Source organism: Pocillopora verrucosa, chromosome 11, assembly GCF_036669915.1.
Source record: "Pocillopora verrucosa isolate sample1 chromosome 11, ASM3666991v2, whole genome shotgun sequence".
NCBI lineage: Eukaryota > Metazoa > Cnidaria > Anthozoa > Scleractinia > Pocilloporidae > Pocillopora > Pocillopora verrucosa.
Genome location: NC_089322.1, coordinates 15,598,529 through 15,617,419, shown reverse-complemented (window position 1 = coordinate 15,617,419; position 18,891 = coordinate 15,598,529). Strand labels below are relative to the sequence as shown.

The following is an 18,891-nucleotide window of genomic DNA, read 5'->3' as shown; positions in this document are numbered from 1 at the left end:
TTAAACAACATTGCCTTCGTAAATTGAACTTGGAATCTTTACCCACGATTGCCAACTCATTTATGTGAATTATTTCTCTATTACCTTATTTATTACGTACAAAAGCACAACTGACACTCAATGCATCATGACTTCACTGAATGATTTTCTTGTACAAAGCTTAGTCAAATCATTCTAGAACTTACTGATTAATTTTGACAAAACACTCTTACATGTGTCCTGATCATGATCTGACGCTCTTCGTTCACAAGTGACAGTTCTTTTCAGGTCTTGTCTACCTGCACCTTTGCGATCACATTCTATACGACGAAGAAGTGTAAAATAATGGTTGTAAATAAATAACTTTTCTCATTCTTACAGGTGGAACAGCAAGTGCAAGTGTAACTATTACGGTAAACGATGTCAACGAAGCTCCAAGCTTTACGCTGTCTTCGTACAGCGGTGAAATTTCAGAGAACAGCGCTCATGGAGTTGATATCATTACAATATTTGCTGTAGATCCTGATGGTGGTAATACGCTGACCTATAGCCTCTCGGGCTCGGGTGAGTTAAAAAATAAAGTTGGTTATATCGACGAAATAAGATTGACACTAAAGAAAACTTACAGTTATGGTGTTCAACTTGTGCGACTAGTTGTCCTTACGGCTACCGCTGTCATACGGAAGCATACCCTGTAGCAAGTTTATTGTAAATGAAGAGTAGCCTTCATTTGACTTGAACATGCTGAGATATTTACCCGCGGGCATCGTCTATTCCGAGGAATAGACGAGGAAAGTGGAATTCCCTAGTTTCAGCTAAGACACGTGGTGACATTAGAAGTTGAACCAATCACGCACAAGCAAAAACATTTGAAAGATTATTGGCTAGAAAGATCAACAATGAGGACTAATCCTTCCTTTCGTTGCTAAGGTTCGTCGCTGTTCAATGCGCTGAGCAATGGAATCATAGAGGTCGCTGGAAGCCTTGACTTCGAGACAACACCTAGTTATTCCTTGACCCTGACGGCAACAGACTCGGGCTCTCTAACTGACACGACAGCAGTTGTCATCTCAGTCAGGGATGTAAACGAGAGTCCCTCATTTGTTGGTGCGCCATATTCTTCTATCGTTCCAGAGAATGACGCTGTAGCTAGCGTGGTGACTGTAGCCGCTACTGACCCAGACTTAGGTGAGTTTAACGATGACAATTCTTGTGTCCACGGTAGCCACAGCGTAGCTCGCTAAAAGAATGTTCAGGGTCTCGAAATTACTTCTGGAATTGGGTTCTGGTGTTGTTAACATGGAAGTACACTTGATTTGCTTTATGGAGGTTTCACCTCATTGCAATTTTGCCCCAACATTTCTTCCCCCTAAAGACGAGTTCCATTAACTTTAATAAGTTTGCCCCTCCCCCCTAAACTAGTTCGCCCCCAAATCTTCGACTTGATAACATGGCACATTGTGACTTTCTATCATTTTCTGTCATTTTTCAGACCTTCAGACTGTTTACTAAAGTTTCTCTGACAGCTTATTTTATTTACTTTGCAGGAGATTCCATCACATTTTCCTTATCTGGCGCCAAAAGCTCTGACTTTACCATCCACCCTACAAGTGGAGTTGTCACCCTCAACAACGCTTTGAACTACGAATCGCTCAACCTCTATTCACTCACTGTAACGGCGTCGGATGGTAACAGTTATGGGAACGGAAGCGTGACGTCAACATCTTTAACCGTTACGGTGACCAATCGGAATGACGCACCAGTCTCTCTCAGCAATTCTTACTCGGCTACAATTGCAGAGGACGAACCTGGTGGAACAAATGTGTTGAAAACCGGCGCCTCCGACGAAGACGGACATGGAATCTTGTTTAGCTTGTCGGGAAGTTCTGATTTTGATATTCTCAATACGGGAATGATTCGTATTAAGACGGGAGTCACTTTAGATTACGAGACACAAGATAGTTATAACTTGACTGTGGAGTTTTCCGATGGTACAGCGAGTATTTCCAAGTTTGTATCCATCACCGTGCTTGACAGGAACGACGCCCCGACACTTCCGAGTTCTCCATACTCCACGAACGTTTCCGAAGAAGTACCGATCGGCACGAGTGTCTTCGCCGCCAGCGCGAGTGACCAGGATGGGGATTCGCTGGTGTATTCATTGTCCGGAGCTGGTGTGACGCACTTTACTATTGACTCTAATACGGGAATTGTAACGACCTCTCAGGCATTGAACTTCGAAGATACCATTTCTTATTTTATGACTGGTGAGTATAGATGATTTCCAAGAGAGTTCTGTTTGTATCAAAGAGATTTTCTACCTCAAAAGCGGGACTGATTCGTTAAACGATCGCGATGTAAACCAGCAAATTATGAAATATATCTTTCCCCCTGTGAACATATGTTATGTCTTTAAAAATTTGCTTAAAGACCATAAGTGTGATCATAAATGAATGCTCAAAATCGTTATCCTGCTGTTCTACTCACTGTTCGTCTGCTGTACTGCCAGGCACTGTCTTCGTCAGTCGATGAGGTTGGACCTGTTGACGAAGACTGGCAGTGTAAGAGACGAAACGCTGCGCTTCTCGATTAATGGCTAGACTTTGCAACTAATAATGACTCCAAATCGTACTGAAAAGCGATTGTTCATTCATTTGTAACAAATTGTGTGCCTGTGCGATCCCATTCTCAGATTAACCTTTTGCAGTCTTGCAACTGTATTTATGGATTTTGTACTATTTTGTTTGAAGGTCTTTCTGTTATATACTTTTGGTTCCTTTTTAATCATATATCACTCATATACTCTTACTTCTCCCCCATAGTACATGTTTCTGATGGAAAAGGCGGCCGCGACTCCAGCAGTCTCACCATCAGTGTAACAAATGCAAACGATGCCCCACAATTCCTTGGGGCGCCATATACGGCGGCCATTGATGAAGGGCTTTCAAGTGGATTCACCTTACTAACGGCTTCGGCAATCGATGATGACAGCGGTGATACGCTGCAGTACAGTCTTTTGGGTACCAACAACGCTGACTTTGCGATATCAAGCAGTACTGGTCTTATAAGCACTGCAAAGAGCTTAGATTATGAAACAGTGACCTCATACGCCCTCACTGTATCAGTGCAGGACGGCAAAACAACCGTAACAACTTCTTTGACAATTACTGTAAACAATAAGAACGATGCACCCGTGTTTAAGAACGCGCCGTATCTAAAAGCGGTTGATGAAAACGACGCAGGCGCACCCGTATACACTGTGAGTGCAACAGACCAGGATACCGCCGACAGCTTGCGGTATTTTCTCTCTGGCTCAGGTTCAGCTGATTTCGTTTTACACTCTTCCACAGGAGTCATAACTCTGTCTCGCGCACTCAACTATGAATTAACACCTTCGTATTCCTTATCGATCCTTGTGCTTGATAGCAATGGGGAAAGCTCAACAACGAATCTTGAAGTGACAGTGAACGATTTGAACGAATCGCCAAGATTTGTTGCAACACCATACAGTGCGAGTATCGATGAAAATCTTCGAACAGGATTCCATGTTGTACAAGTGACCGCGACTGATGAGGACAGTGGTGATTCTCTAACATATTTTCTATCCGGAGAAGACAGCAGTCACTTTGAAATTAACTCACTCACAGGCCTGGTGACCACTACACAACCACTAGACCGGGAGACCGTGCGCTCCTATGCGCTTTTTGTCAATGTAACTGACGGTACAACTTCTGTCAGGGAGCCACTGTCAATCACCGTTCTTGACAAGAATGACGCGCCTTCTTTCACCGCAGGCTCCTACGCTGTCAGCGTGGTCGAAAACGACGCAACAGCCGTTGTTTACACAGCTAACGCAACAGATCAAGATAGTGGCGATTCTTTGACGTTTACTCTAACTGGATCTGGAAGTGTGGACTTTTCGCTTAACCCTATCACAGGCGTGGTGACTCTGACACGTGCTTTGGATTTTGAGGCCACGCCTGTGTATTACCTCACTGTCACAGCCAGTGATTCGAACGGAGGCGTGGCCACTTCAAGCCTTAATGTGACAGTTGTCAATCAGGACGACTTGCCACAGTTTGTAGGTACACCGTACAGCGTGAATATCGATGAAAATCTCCCTGCGGGAACCACCGTGGTAACAGTACAAGCGAGCGATGAAGACGCTTCAGACGCTCTGAGCTACAGCTTATCTGGAGTCAATAGGAACCATTTTAGAATAAGCTTAAGCACCGGAGTTATTACCACAGCACAAGAGCTCAACAGAGAAAATATTAGTTCTTATACACTGAACGTGGCGGTATCAGACGGCAATGTGACTGTTGTTGAACGGATAACTATCACTGTGGATAACGCAAACGACGCTCCCATGTTTTCTAACACGCCTTACACTGTCAGTGTCGACGAAAACGTCAACAGTGGAAATCTTTTCACTGTAAGTGCCTCAGACGAGGACGGGGATGCCATTTCGTTCACCTTATATGGTGTAGGAAGTGAGTTATTTTCAGTGCATTCCAGTAGTGGAGTCGTGTCCTTGGTTGAAGTACTTGATTTTGAATCTGTCAGCGGTTACACACTAACGGTCCGGGCTAGTGACAGTTATGGAGGAGTGGCAGTTACGTCACTCTATGTTAACGTTGTCAATCAAAATGATGGCCCCGCCTTTGTGGGAACGCCTTATAGTGCGAGCGTGAACGAGAACGTTGCAATTGGTAGCACTGTCATTTCTCTTACGGCGACTGATCAAGACGGCCACTTTTTGACGTTCAGTCTAACCGGAAGTAATGACTTTACCATTGGTACATCCAACGGAATTATAACAACCAACCAGGTATATATATTCTATCATAAAAACTTTTCTAGATGATTATGTAGAGGAAAACTGTAAACTGGGGTGGGTTATTGTGTCTAGTTCATTCTGACGAGTGTATTTCGATCGAGTATCGTGAAACCAGACACAGTGTTAATAATATTCAGTTAGAAATATGGATATGCCATATGACGCTAATAAGGACTTTATGGGGAATAGCTGTAAATGCAGTTAAGCGAAGAAAAACGTCGGCGACTAAACTGTCTGGTTTCAGTTTCTTGCATTTTTTGATGAGGGTTTTGCGAGTTTTTGAAACCAGTTAGGGAGTTTACTGCAGAAAAAAAGGAAATCCCTTATACTTTTTAACACTTAAATAAAAGTTGCTTCAGAGTCTTCTTATAACCATACCTGGAATCTGAATTTGGGATTTTCTTCAGTCTTTAATCGAAAAGATTTTTGTTGACGATGATTCTGACAAAAGTCAAAGATCAAATTGTTTTGATTTTTATCTACTTACTTTGGTTTTTTGTCATTTATGCCAGAAGTGTTTTATCTATTCGGCCAACCACCATGTTAAACCGTAATCGATCAAACGTGGACTCATGTTCTTTCCCGCGTTTTGCCTGTGCCTGTTACATGTTCTTTCTTTTGGTAGCCTCGCGTAGATATGTGTTTGCCATCTCTTCTTACCAGGTTTTGGATTATGAAGCGAACAGCTCTTACTCCCTGACCGTGCGTGTTTCTGATGGCTCGGCGATAGTCTCTCAGCCGCTGACTATTAGCATCCGGGACGTGAATGACCCTCCAGTATTTACTGATGCGCCTTACGCCGTGAACGTGAATGAAAACGAGGTTGCAGGCGCAGTTTATACAGTCAGCGCCACAGATGAAGATGCTGGTAAGTGTGTTAGGGAGAATGATACCTCTAGTTTGTTATCTCTTGTGAGGGTTCATGTGTTTGCAGCTTTTTCTTTTCATACGCCAAAGATGTATGTGAGATTGACCCGCTGTTGATCAAGAGCGTTTGTTGATTTACTAGCTCGAACCTCTTGACATTTTTTTGATAGCTTGGAGCATTATACTTAAGTTGCAAAATTAATTCAAAATTAATCTGAGAGCACGAGAGTTCTTGTATTGTTGTCTAAATGGAAAAATACTCAGCAAAAAATATCTAACGTGTGAGATTGGACATTTTCCTCATCACTAGTAGAGAGCTTGCGTTATTTCGATTAAAGATGATGATATAGTTTACTTTTTTTTTTTATTTAGGTGATTCAGTTACATTTCTGCTGGCTGGTCCAGGAAGTACTGACTTCTCCATTCATCTAACTAGCGGTGTTGTATCATTAAGTCTGGCGCTAGATTACGAATCACTTCCATTCTATTTGTTAACAGTCATTGCCTCCGACACGAATGGCGGTATGGCTCAAACTATACTCAATGTGTCAGTTGTAGATCAAAATGACTCGCCTGCCTTCGTTGGTGCTCCATTTGCAGCCCAAATTGATGAAAATCAAGTCAGTGGTTCCACCGTGTTAAAACTTACTGCCACTGATCAAGATGCAGGTGATTTGCTGACCTTCAGTATCGCGGGTTCGGACCACTTCGCTTTATCTTCAAGTGGGCGTATTACGACCACCAAAATCTTAGACTTTGAGTCTGTGAACACTTACACTCTGAGTATCTCTGTCTCTGACAGTAAGACTTCTGTAACAGAAGCTATAACCATCTCAGTCCGTGACACAAATGATTCGCCAGTGTTTGTTAATTCGCCTTATGCTGTCACCTTACCCGAAAACAATGCTAGCGCTGTCGTGAGTGCAACGAGTGCCATTGATGACGACAGCGGTGATATACTGAGATTTTTTCCTATCAGGGGTAGGCAGTGGTGATTTTTCCATCCTGTCATCTACTGGGTTAGTTTCACTTAGCAGAGCGTTAGATTACGAGAGCACAAGTCTAGTTACGTGTTAAAACGTTATTGTGCGTGATGAATACGGCGGTCACGGCGATTCTTCTTTGAGCGTTACGGTCCTCCTGACGAAAATGAATGCCCCTAGTTTTGTAGTGACTTTCCGTACCCGCGTGTCACTTGATGAAGATTACCCGTAGGAACCATAGTGGTTTTGCAGGCTTCTGCAGTTGAATGAAGATTCGTCCGATATCCTAGAATACACCCTCTCTGGTGCTAACATAACGGATTTTCAGCAGTTGCTCAAAACAGTGGGCATCATCACAAACTTCTTTTAGTCTTGATTACGATTTTTGAGCCGTCCTATTCCTAACAGTGTCCTGTTACAGATGGAAAATCTTTCGTCTCGCAAGTGATCACTATTAGACTTACGGATAAAAATGACTCACCTACCTTTTTAGCCGCGCCTTATTCAGTCGCAGTCGCAGAAAACACCACCCACAAGCACACAGCTCATGGATGATTGCCACTGACAAATACAAGCCGGACCGCTTGAATTTTCTACTTTTTGGGATTTGTCAGTGAATTTTTTATCACTGCCCCCAACATCCGGTGTAATCTGGCTTTAACTCACGGTCAGTGGATCACGACGGTGGACATCATTTATACTTTAACTGTCTTTGTTATCATGACAATAATGGGGCATTCACGACCACATCAATCTCTGCATTCTTTCTGTCTCGGGAAGTCATGTATTCTTCCCATATTCTTGGCATCCGGACTTTACCTGCCTTATGCAGCGACCGTTCAGTCAGAAGACTTCCTAGCGGAAGTGCCGTCTAGACAAGTTGCTGCAAACGATGCACCTACGGTGATTCTATTGAGTTTCCAGTTTATCAGGCACAGACAGCGGATGTTTCAAGATTTTTCCCGTCTGCCGTTTTGATTGAAAACTTCCAAGGAGCTGGACTTTGAGCGCTCGTTAGTCCTTCTTACATTCTCTGACTGTGAACTGCTAATGACGGAAAATCAGTATCTCCCAACGGATCTTGCTATCTCCGCCATAAACGTTAAACGATGCACCTGACGTCACTATGCTACCGCCTAACGTCAGTTTGTTCGAGAATGACGTCACTCGGGTTCCCGCTAAGATTGACGTCAATGCCAGCCAGATCCCGACGGCGCCCACATCACTTCGGGCACGTAGCTAAAGCGGAAGTGGAAAGTGACTACCTTGTCATAAATCCCGCCACAGTACGCATACACCTTAAGCCCAGCGCGATGAATATTACTACAGGCACTCTACTTCGTTGACAGTGAGGGTTTCTGATGGTAATGGAGGCGTGGCTGTAGCGTCAAATCCCCGGTGCAACGTCTGGCCTCTTGATTCTCGTGGTCACCAGGATGGATGCCTGTATCCGACCGGTCGCGGGGCGCGTGGCCACATATCTGAGTACTCGGATCCCCTGTCTCACTGGTGACCGGGTAAGAATGGACGTTGACGTTGTATTCCTGGATATCTCATAGTCGCCCTGGGTGGCGGAGACCTTGCTCGATTCTGCCGTTACATTAGCTCACATAAAGGTCTCAATCTTGCTCTGGTGCTCCTACCGGTTCAGTATAGCAGGGAAAAACAGTAACCAGTTTGCAATTTCTGCACGCTGGAGTCTAAAACATCACTCGATAAAGCTGGATTTTTGTTTTTTTTTCTGGTTTTTTTTTCTTTTTTTTTTTTTTTTTTGGTGTTTTTTTTTTTTTTTTTATTTTTTTTTTTTTTTTTTTTTTTTTGGAGCGCTGGATTTTGAGGCCCTTTGCATACCTCTTTAGAACCCGTCTATGATGGCATGCAGAACCTGTCACACACAACGTTGACAATTTCTCCGTCGTGGATAGCAATGACCCCCCCAGATCCTCAACGGACCGCCTACACCGGTCACTGTGGATGAGAACGATGTTAGTGCTACGTGGGGTCAATGTTACTTGGCGGTTGGACTTGGACAGTGGTGAGTCTCATTATCTTCGTTGTACAAACCATATCACCGTAACGAAGAAAAACTGACCATGCCGTCCTTCTTCTGATTGTGACATGGCTGTCTAGTTTCCGCCCGCCTTAACCTGAATATGTCTTTAATATCCCCAAAAAACCCTTTATAGCTCTTATCCCTGAGGATTGATGACATCTTTCTGTAGCCTTTTTCTCAGTTTGATAGCCAGATCTTGGGTGGTCAAGGCAAGCCGTTGCATTCTTTCTGGAAACGGATAGTAGGGCCATCGTGGGCAACTCTTTGCGCAAATACCTCAGAAATTCACGAGCATTATTTTATACGGGCTTTAATTGAGTAAGGCGGAGAGCGAGTTTATCCTTTTTAATCTCCTATGCAGTGATCAAAAAAAATTTTTTTTCCTCACCCTCCAATATCAACACAAGATCCGGATTAACAAGTCATGAGAATACTAGTAATATTTAAATTATGGGATTTCAGTTGATCCTAAAATGCCAGATTTTTCAAGTCCGTAAGGTCTCAAAAGTGTCTAGCAAGACAGTAAGCAGAATTGCTAATGAGGATCTTGGGAGTGAAAGGTTTAGTGGCGTGTTTCTTAAACATATGTACGGTGACTCAATTTGGAGGTTTCAGACCGTGGGCCCATTTCTTTCTTCATGTAAGTGTTTCTGGAAATTACCGGTACTACCGTGAAAACGAACCAGAATGGATCGTTTGCTTTTTTGTTTTTAGGCTCAACCTACTGTTTTGAAGACTTAGATTTTTAAATATGGTTTGTTAAACCATTCAAATTAACAGAATTTTGAGAAACAGGCCCTTACTGCAAGATCCTACTGCCAATGCACTCATTATTTCTTGTGTGAATTTTCCTTAGGTCCAGTCCGATTCGCTGACCTTTATTTATATGCATGGTGCTGGTAGCAACTACTTGTCCATCCCAGACCAACCACAGGAGTAGTAAGCCTCTCACAAGCCTTAGACTTTGCACAAGTCCCCTAGATTATAATTACAGTGGAAGTCAGGGATGGCCGCGGGGGATTGGCCCGCGACCAGTTCTGACCGATTAATGTAAATGACAGAAACCGAATGCGCACTTGCATTCCAGGGAACCCCGTTCAGCATTGCTATCAGTGAAAATGTCGCGTATCGTTCAACTGTGGATCCAAATCGACAGCTACTGATCCAGATTAGCAGTGATACCCTCAATTACCATACCACGCTATCTGTAACAAACAGCTCTCGTTATTTCCAGCTAGATCTCTTCTGCGACTTGGTCTGATACTGACCGCTGCGAGAATTGGATTACGAATATGTGAATTATTTCTTTTCTCACTGTAAGTGTTTGTAGTGACGGGAAGACGACAAAGTTACCCAAAGCCGCTGATGCCGTCAACCAATCACAGACACAAACGAGATTTACCCATGTTTTTACATCGCCCTTTACTCAGTGCAAAGCCACGAAAATGTCCATCTACCGTTTCCCATTACTCTTCTTTGCAAACGCCACCGGACCCTGATAGACGACACATTGCGTTTCACAACCGCTTTCTGGATCACGAAGCCTCACATTCAACTGAATTCACGGATTGACTGGCTTAGTCCTCCCTAAACTCGACACGCCTGAACTTTGAAGAATTCACTACGTTCGCTGTTGAACACTAACTGTGTCAGACGGAAAAGGTGGTGTGGAGTGACACCACACTGACTGTCGAGGTCATTGACCATAATGATGCCGCCCTACCGCGTTAACACTCCATTCAGCGCGGTAATCGACGAAAACATCGACATTGGAACACAAATTATCCAAGCGTCAGCTACTGACGAAGACAGAACTCCTCTCTAACGTATTCGCTCACATGGGCCCACAGCTGCCGTTTTTACGATGTTCCGTAACAGGTAATCATATCTACGATAGGGGTGTATCGACTTCGAAAGCCGCAGTTTTTACTCATTGACTATCTGGGTGGAAGGACGGTGCCTCAACTGTTGAGCACTCTGTAGATCTCCAGATCCTCTGACGGTGGCCATCAATGATACATCAATGGATTTGCCAGTGTTCAACACAACACATCCTACACTTTATCACTGAAGAACGAACCCGTGCATCAGTCCAGCATTTTGCCAGGTCTCTGCTAGCGATCAAGATCGGAGATAATAACTTGCGTATACCTTCGGAGGAATCCACTAGCCTCAGATTTCCATAAACAGTGCAAATGGTGTGCTAGCTAACATCTATCGTTCTGGAGTTACGAGAGAACACTCTCCCTACGTCCTTAAACGCCGCAAGCGGATGAATGGAACGATGGAAAGAACCCTTGTCCAATGTCATAGTGAATGTTATTGACCTTATGATGAAACACCATTATCAATAGTGCCTCTTACAACCGGCACTGCGACAGAAAACTGCTTTGGATTGGCTCATTCTGTTATGACAGTGACTGCTTCAGACGAAGACCTGCTGACAGGCGGCGCTGGCTTATGAACTGTCAGGAACAACCAGCTTTCTCACTTTACTGTGACAAGCAACGGTTTGATACAAACAGGGAGAGACATTGACTTCGAGAGTGTCCAGGGCTACTCGCTAACTCTAACAGCCACAGACAGCGCGAATAATACAGGCACACTGTTATAATAATTAAAGTGTGAATGTGAATGATAATGATCCAGTTTTTAAGCGCTTCAACGCTCAGTGTAGATGTGTCGGAAGGCAGTGCTCCTGTTACGAGTGTCGCCAAGGTAACAGCAACTGACGGTGACCTTGAGGACACTATAACATACGCATTGTCAGGTAAAGTATCTTTTAATCGTTACTAGGATCTTATGATGTTAGTACATTTAGCTTTGTTACACACGGAAGCTGAGTCTATTTCTTTTGTTTAATGCTCCCATAATGCTGTTAATTATACCCATAACAATGTCCTTACATGTGAGTGGTGGAGAATGCCTCATTTTTTCGCTAATGATTCTGTCCAGTCGTAATCAGCCCAGTGTAATCGAGCAGATGGTTAAAATCGGACAGTTACATCAGCCAATCACTTTGGGAATAATCAAATGAATCCACCAATAACACAATTGATCAAAGTGACTATAGCAAATGCATATCATCCCAAGCTACGGATTTTCCAAAACCAAGGAAGCTGTTTCTAAAGTTTTTCGGTGTGTTTTTGTCGAAGATTATAGTGGTTTATTGTTGAAAGATTAGATAACAGGCCTTTTTTTAATCAATACACTTTTTTTTTAAACTTGGAAATTAAAATGGTTTATAGTTGATCTTCCAATTCGGTAGGTGGTTATAATCGCGATAAAAAAGAAATCGACTGGTTTCTTCCCTCAGCTTTTAGCTGCATAAGCAATTTGTCGAACTGAAGGAAGCCAAGCTTACTTTCGATGACGTGCATACTGAAACATAACTCAATATTAGTTTAATGTTACTAAATCTTCCCTGACATAGGATCCGACAGTGTCAACTTGCTGTTAATGAAAACACTGGAGTTGTCTCCACTATTGCCCTACTGGATCGTGAATCCCAAGATTTTTATTCCCTGACTCTCACTGCACGGATTCTGGGGGTCTTTACTCAATGGCTACAATTAACGTCACAGTCACTGACGTCAACGATAACACTCCCGTATGTGCAGAGGCCGTCTACGCAGCTTCAGTGGCAGAAAACGTAGCTGTTGCTTCTTCTTTGGTACGGTATCGTGTTCTGACCTGGACGTGGGCTCAAACGGAGAGGTTTGTAACCTTGCTGCTCTTTCAATTTTATCCATTCTTCTTGTCTCAGGCTGCGCTTTTCTCTTTGTGCACCATTGCATACAAATCTCGTAGGGTGATTTTTCTTATAATTTTTTTCAATAAAAGCGGGTGCAGAAACTACGGGTCGTGCTGGTGAGAGAAATTTTTAGTTACACAATTGATTAGTAAACTCTTTCTTAAGTTTTACAAAAGCAGCAATGTTTGAAAGCATTTTGATTTTTTCTCTGTCTTCAGGTGACTTACAGTATTTGTCGGGAGATGGTGGAGTCTTTGTAGTGAACTCTTTAACTGGCGTAATAAGCATCAGTGCTTCTCCAGATTGTGAGTCGTTACAAGAATACTTAGTGACTGTACAGGCCACAGACGCTGGTTCGCTGCCACTGTCCTCCATTACCACGGTAATCCTCACAATTACAGGAGTCAATGAATTTATTCCTCACTTTATCCCTAATAACTCTTACGTCGTCACGGCCGCAGAGAGCTTGGCGCTAGGACATGACTTGATCACTGTGTCGGCCAATGACGCAGATGCTGGTTCCCAAGGCGAGGTTACTTACACCATAAGTACAGGAGATACATACGGGAATTTCGTGATTGATAGTCACACTGGAGTCATTGAATTGGTTTCTAGTTTAGATCACGAGGCTAGTTCTCAGATCACTCTCACAGTGACTGCCACTGACAGCGATTCAGCGAGTCCGCTCAGTGCCCAGGCAACTGTGACAGTGAATGTGGTCGACGTGAATGACAATCACCCAGAATGCCTTCCGACATTGCTAGCGCCCGCAGTACTAGAGTCAGCTGTTTCTGGCGATGTTGTGGCCACCCTTAATTGCAGCGATCCAGACAGTGGAGGCAATGGAAAATTATTTTATACCATCTCAGCAGGAAACTCAGATGGTGAGATTACGAATACTGAACAAATTATGAAAATGTTGTGAACTTCGTAAATCTAAACCTTTTCCATGGAAGAGGCTTTTCTTTGCAACTCGTTCAAACTAAACGATAATTTTCAGGATATTAAAGATGTTTATGTTGTGGCCATAACGAAACTGTCTACTGCGTTTAGATAATTTTACCCCAATAGATTGTTTCGTAAGCTGTGCTGTTTTTTTTCTCCCTCAGGAAGATTCAATATTTCAAATGCAGGCAAAGTGAGCGTGACAGACATTTTAGATTACGAGACAGTCACGTCATACTACCTGGTAATCACAGTCACAGATGGAGGTGTCCCTCCTTTGTCAACTGAGATTTCTGTCGCGATATCTGTGTCACCCGTCAACGAGTATGCCCCAGTCTTCGTCAGCAATGGCAGCTATTCGGTCTCAATCCCTGAAGATACAGGCCTCGGCATGGAGCTCATTCGTGTTACGGCAAACGACGGGGATGACTCAAGTCATGCGCACGGAAGAGTAATTTACTCCATCATTTCCGGAGATACCGGATTCTTTTTCTTCATATCTGCTGACAGTGGGGCGATACAGCTCGCAAGGAGCCTGGATCGAGAAGTAGAGTCATCCTATGTCCTTATAGTCAAGGCTACCGATGGAGAAAATGACGTAAATGCCACAGTGTCAATCACTGTCACAGACTCCAACGACAACCAACCCATTTGTAGCCCTTCCTCGTATAGTGCTGCAGTCAGTGAAGATGTGGGGCTGGGAACTAGTATATTGATTGTCACATGCTCTGATGACGATGAAGGGAACAACGGCCTGTTAATCTACAGGTGATGGTTTCTCACGTGTTTACTTATCCGCCATGTACTCATTGACTGAGTGGGAGGACAGGAAGATGTTTAGCTCGAAGTTACAATGTACGAACCGAGCGCAGCGAGGTCCGTACGTCATGACCGAGAGCCAAATATTTCCCATCAAGCCCGACCTAACTCAGTTAATTATAAAAATAATTTTATCGTATGGCCGTTGCTTTCTCTTTTTCCTCCTTTCTCCTTTTAGCTAGCATCTAACAGCCATCATACGAAGAATTTTGTCTAACATTTCTCATTAAAAATGCGGGACCTAACGGGTCATATAATAGTACAATTATTTATGACCAACTGTTAATCAAAATTTATCAGATTGTGTGTTATACTTGCCTTTCGCGAGCCACTGTCCTCTTCTTTCGCGGATAAATTACAATCCTGCAGCTCTATGTGATGTTTCAAATGTCAACTGAGCGTTGAATATTTTGTTCTTTGTATCTTTATAGTATCATATCCGGGAACACTAACAGTTGCTTCACCATAGACTCAAACGGCACCCTGTTTACAGCCGCGTGGTTAGACTACGAGACCACGCCCACTTTCACATTGTTAGTTCGTGCACGTGACTCGAGCAGTCCGTCATCATCTCAAAAATCCACTTTTATGGAAATAAGTATTGATGTTATTGCAGTGAATGAGCATGAGCCCTTGTTTGCCTTTGCTCAGTATGCTACGAGCGTAACTGAGGACACGGCCGTGGGAACTTCAATTATCAGGGTAACGGCTACGGATCAAGATTACGGACTGCAAGGTAATCCCGATGTCTTTGTTAAAAAGTTCTACGAAATGATAGCATAGGATATTTGCACAGCAGAATACTAACTTCAACTTGAAGAATAAAACACAATGGTAGTTTTGTAAGATAGAAAAATACAAGAGAGGGTTGAGGACTCTAGAAGCATCAAGGATGGCTAAGAATAGAGAAAGTTTTCTCGTACAATGATCGTCAAATGTTTGTGAAACGAATTGTTCCCGAAAGACCGCTAAATAGATTTTGATTGGCTCCGATGTTATTCTTTTTGTTATACTTAGTTACTATCGTGAGCCTATACGATAGCAAAGTGAGTATGCGCAGTAGTCACAAATAATTGAACTTGAAAAATCGAAATACCATTTTGTAAGAGATATTTAAGAGGTAGGTATGTTGCATGCCTGACTGAAGGTTAACTAACTTATCGCATACCAAGAGCATCCTGATGCATACTCAGTTCAAATATGAGTTTTACTGAGTCAGACATTTTTAAATGCTGTCTTAGGAGATGTGAGTTACACCCTGACACCGTTATCATTACCGTTCTATATCGACACTAACAGTGGTGTGATTCGTGTGAAGACCAGCCTTGACAGGGAGAATGTCGATACCTACATTTTGACAGTCACCGCCACTGACAGGGACCGCAACATAGCCGATCGTAGATCATCGTCCGTGAATGTCACTGTTACTTTGACTGATGTTAATGACAATGATCCTGTGTTTTTTCCTGATCATTATAAAGTAAGTGTATTAAAATTCATCAAAATGTAAGGTTTATAAATGCAAGATTTTGTCCTGGTTTCTGTCGTACGAGGCAACTGATTGATTCGTACTTTTACTGGGAATAACCCTTTGTTACAGGTTGAATTTTATGAAAATACCACAGCCGGTTCCAGTATCACTCAACTGCAATGCACCGACCAGGACCTGGGCACTAACTCAGCCCTTGTGTACAGCATAACCGATGGTGACCCGGATGGTTTTTTAACATATCCTCTGGCACTGGTCGAATCACCTCAGCTAAAAATCTCGACTTTGAAGACGCCCAATCATATTCCTTGACTGTTGAGGCAAGTGACAGTAGTTCACCAATCAACTCGCGACACACGTCTATATCTCATGTTGATGTCATAGTGACTCCACTAAATGAACACGCGCCTGTGTTTAGCCAGTCGTCGTATGACGTCACCATCTCGGAAAATACGGCGATTGGTGCTTCAGTTCTGTCAGTTACTGCTACAGATGGTGATTCTGGCTCGCAAGGGGAGTTGACTTTTGCTCTGTCCAGCGGCTCGCCATTTTACATCGACAAGATTAGCGGCGTCATAAGGTTACAACAGGAGTTGGACTTAGAAGCTGTGACGTCATATTCTCTATTGGTGACAGCAACTGACGGAGATTTAAATTCCCCTAAATCGTCAGTTGTTAGCATAACCGTAAAGTTGCGTGATGACAATGATAACGCACCAATGTTTAGTCCCGTCCTGTATAGCGTGACAATCACTGAAGATACGGCCGTGTTTACTAACATCTTGAATCTGACATGCGCGGATGCCGATTCTGGTACGAATGGACAATTTCTTATGGCAATAACTTCAGGTAAATAACTACTTACATATTTCAGCGCAAAACTTATTGCTCGTAAACTAACTAACCCCAGATGCTTTAGAGGTCTGTAGCACTTCATGGCCGATGATCCAATAAATGCTTTGGAGGGGGGGGGGGGACACGCATGTCATCTGGTCGTGATTGGTTTGAATCTGACCTCTCGATGGCTCTTAGTGAGGCACAAATCCGAGCCGATTTTCATATCAAATTCAAACCCCAGACAATGAAGGATTATCTTTCTAAACTTAGTAAACAATTTTCCTATGTTTTTCTTCCTCACTCCCTAAGGGAATGTTGGTACAGGATTCTCCATCTCAGACGAGGGATTTCTAAGTGTTGCCTCAGCTCTAGATGCAGAAACAACCTCTTTCTATTCTCTTGAGATCACCGCAACAGACCGGCACCCAAGCCAGCCGCTCTCTAACACAGCAAAAGTAACGGTTACCGTTACTGGTAAGAAAGGTCATCTCGTTATTTACAATGGCACTTTTCAAATAACCGAGGGAGTACGAGCTAGCTGTTTGAATTGTTAAATTCTTGACTTGTTGATCTGCTGGGTTATGTTAAATGAAGTTGAATTGAAAGTGAAATATTTGTTCTACCCGGATACACTTAATCTGCAATACCCATTTATTCTTCTCTCTCCCCTAGAAATATAAATTTTTTTCATCGCCGTTAGCTCTATCTTTAATCGTAATTCGGAAAGCACCTTTTCCTTTTCTTTTTTCTAGATGCAAACGAACACTCTCCGCAATTTACAAATGGCGGATCGTACACCGCCCTGTTGGCAGAGAATGTTGGTGTGGGAGCATTAGCTTCCAGTGTTTCAGCGACTGATCTTGACATCGGCTCTGTATATGGCGTTGTTACCTACGCAATCACATCCGGAAATACCAATGATGTCTTTGCGATCAGGCCGACTGATGGTATGGTTTTTGTGAAGCGTTCGCTTGACAGGGAGACAACAAGCTCTTACAGTCTTACAATTAAAGCCAGTGATCAAGATCCAGTTTCTCCCTTGTCATCCACAGCCACGCTTCAAGTTACTCTCACGGACATCAATGACAACGCACCTATATGCAATCCTTGCATTTACGGAGCGTCCATCAAAGAGTCTGTTGCCATAGGGACAATAGTTATTCAGTTAAACTGCTCGGACGCAGATCTCAAGCCGAATGCGATCAGTGGGTACACAATAACAACTGGTTAGTATCAATACAGAACTTCAAACGTTGACAATCTCGCATTGTGATTTGTTGTGCAGAAGGGATTTGCTGCTTATAACTAACGCAACGTAACGTAACGGTCGCTGATTTTTCCTTTTACAATAGGGTCCTTATCTTGCTACCGGGTTGTGCCACTTACCTCGAAAGATACATGTTAGAATTTTCCTTAGAACAAGGAAAAATCTGGGTTGATATTCTGGGGCATTCAAGTTCATGAATTCTAGACCCTGCTGAGAAGAGCACAAGAAAATATTAAGGAATGAAAATAGCCTTGTTGTATTTTCCCAAATATTTGTATTATTGTAAGAAACACTCTAGATACGTAAAGAAACGTGCCATAAACAATGCTTCACCATGGTTTTCGTTCTCTAGTTCTTAGAATTGCTTCTGGAAATTGTTGTTTAAGTTAATTATTGTTTTGGATAGATGCTCTTCGTCGTACTTAATCGAATCATTCTTCACTGTTTATGTGAAGTTCATTGATAAAGACAATACATGCAGTTTATGAGGATTAAGGAGTTGTTCGGTTTGATCGTTTAGTTAAATATTTTTTTTAGAGTAAAAATCCTTTTTAGAACAAGTCAACTTCGAAGTAGTCCCATGTAAGTGGTTGTCAAGGCCTATGGTCGTTAAGTTCGATATATGAATAATGCCCTTAATTTGATGAAGTATTTATTTCGTATATCTAACATTTGCTGCGGTTCTTCTGACTGCATAGCTGTACGTTTTCCTTTCAGGGAATACGACTGCCTTTGGTGTGAACGGAGATGGTCTAGTCACGACACTCATCACTCTAGACTTTGAGGCTATTAAGTCCTACCTGCTCGTGATCACGGTATCTGATGGCGGCTCGCCCAAGCTCACCACCAACGTAACTGTCAGTATCCAGGTCACCGGAGTAAATGAGTTTTCGCCTGTGTTTAGTAACTCGACATATGCAATCAGCCACTCAGAGGTTAGTTAAAGATACTTATCTGTTTTGTACGGATTATAAAAACTCAATTTTTTTCTCTAAGGGATAGGGGATGACCTTATGTCCGCATAATACACAAATGTCCTAATTTATGTTTTGAACGCT

At 42.9% G+C, this 18,891-nt stretch overlaps 1 protein-coding gene across 1 annotated transcript in view; it reads left to right on the top strand.

Moving 5' to 3' along the window:
* The window catches only part of LOC131796260 (protocadherin Fat 4), a 34,609-nt gene that overhangs the window by 3,163 nt on the left and 12,555 nt on the right, over positions 1-18,891 (top strand). The window contains 16 exon segments of the mRNA XM_066174062.1: positions 361-543; positions 910-1,167; positions 1,527-2,246; positions 2,802-4,810; positions 5,483-5,687; positions 6,059-6,680; positions 12,156-12,374; positions 12,642-13,360; positions 13,586-14,189; positions 14,672-14,976; positions 15,482-15,720; positions 15,841-16,002; positions 16,005-16,578; positions 16,876-17,040; positions 17,319-17,792; positions 18,551-18,768. Coding sequence (XP_066030159.1) covers positions 361-543; positions 910-1,167; positions 1,527-2,246; positions 2,802-4,810; positions 5,483-5,687; positions 6,059-6,680; positions 12,156-12,374; positions 12,642-13,360; positions 13,586-14,189; positions 14,672-14,976; positions 15,482-15,720; positions 15,841-16,002; positions 16,005-16,578; positions 16,876-17,040; positions 17,319-17,792; positions 18,551-18,768 — 7,676 coding nt within the window.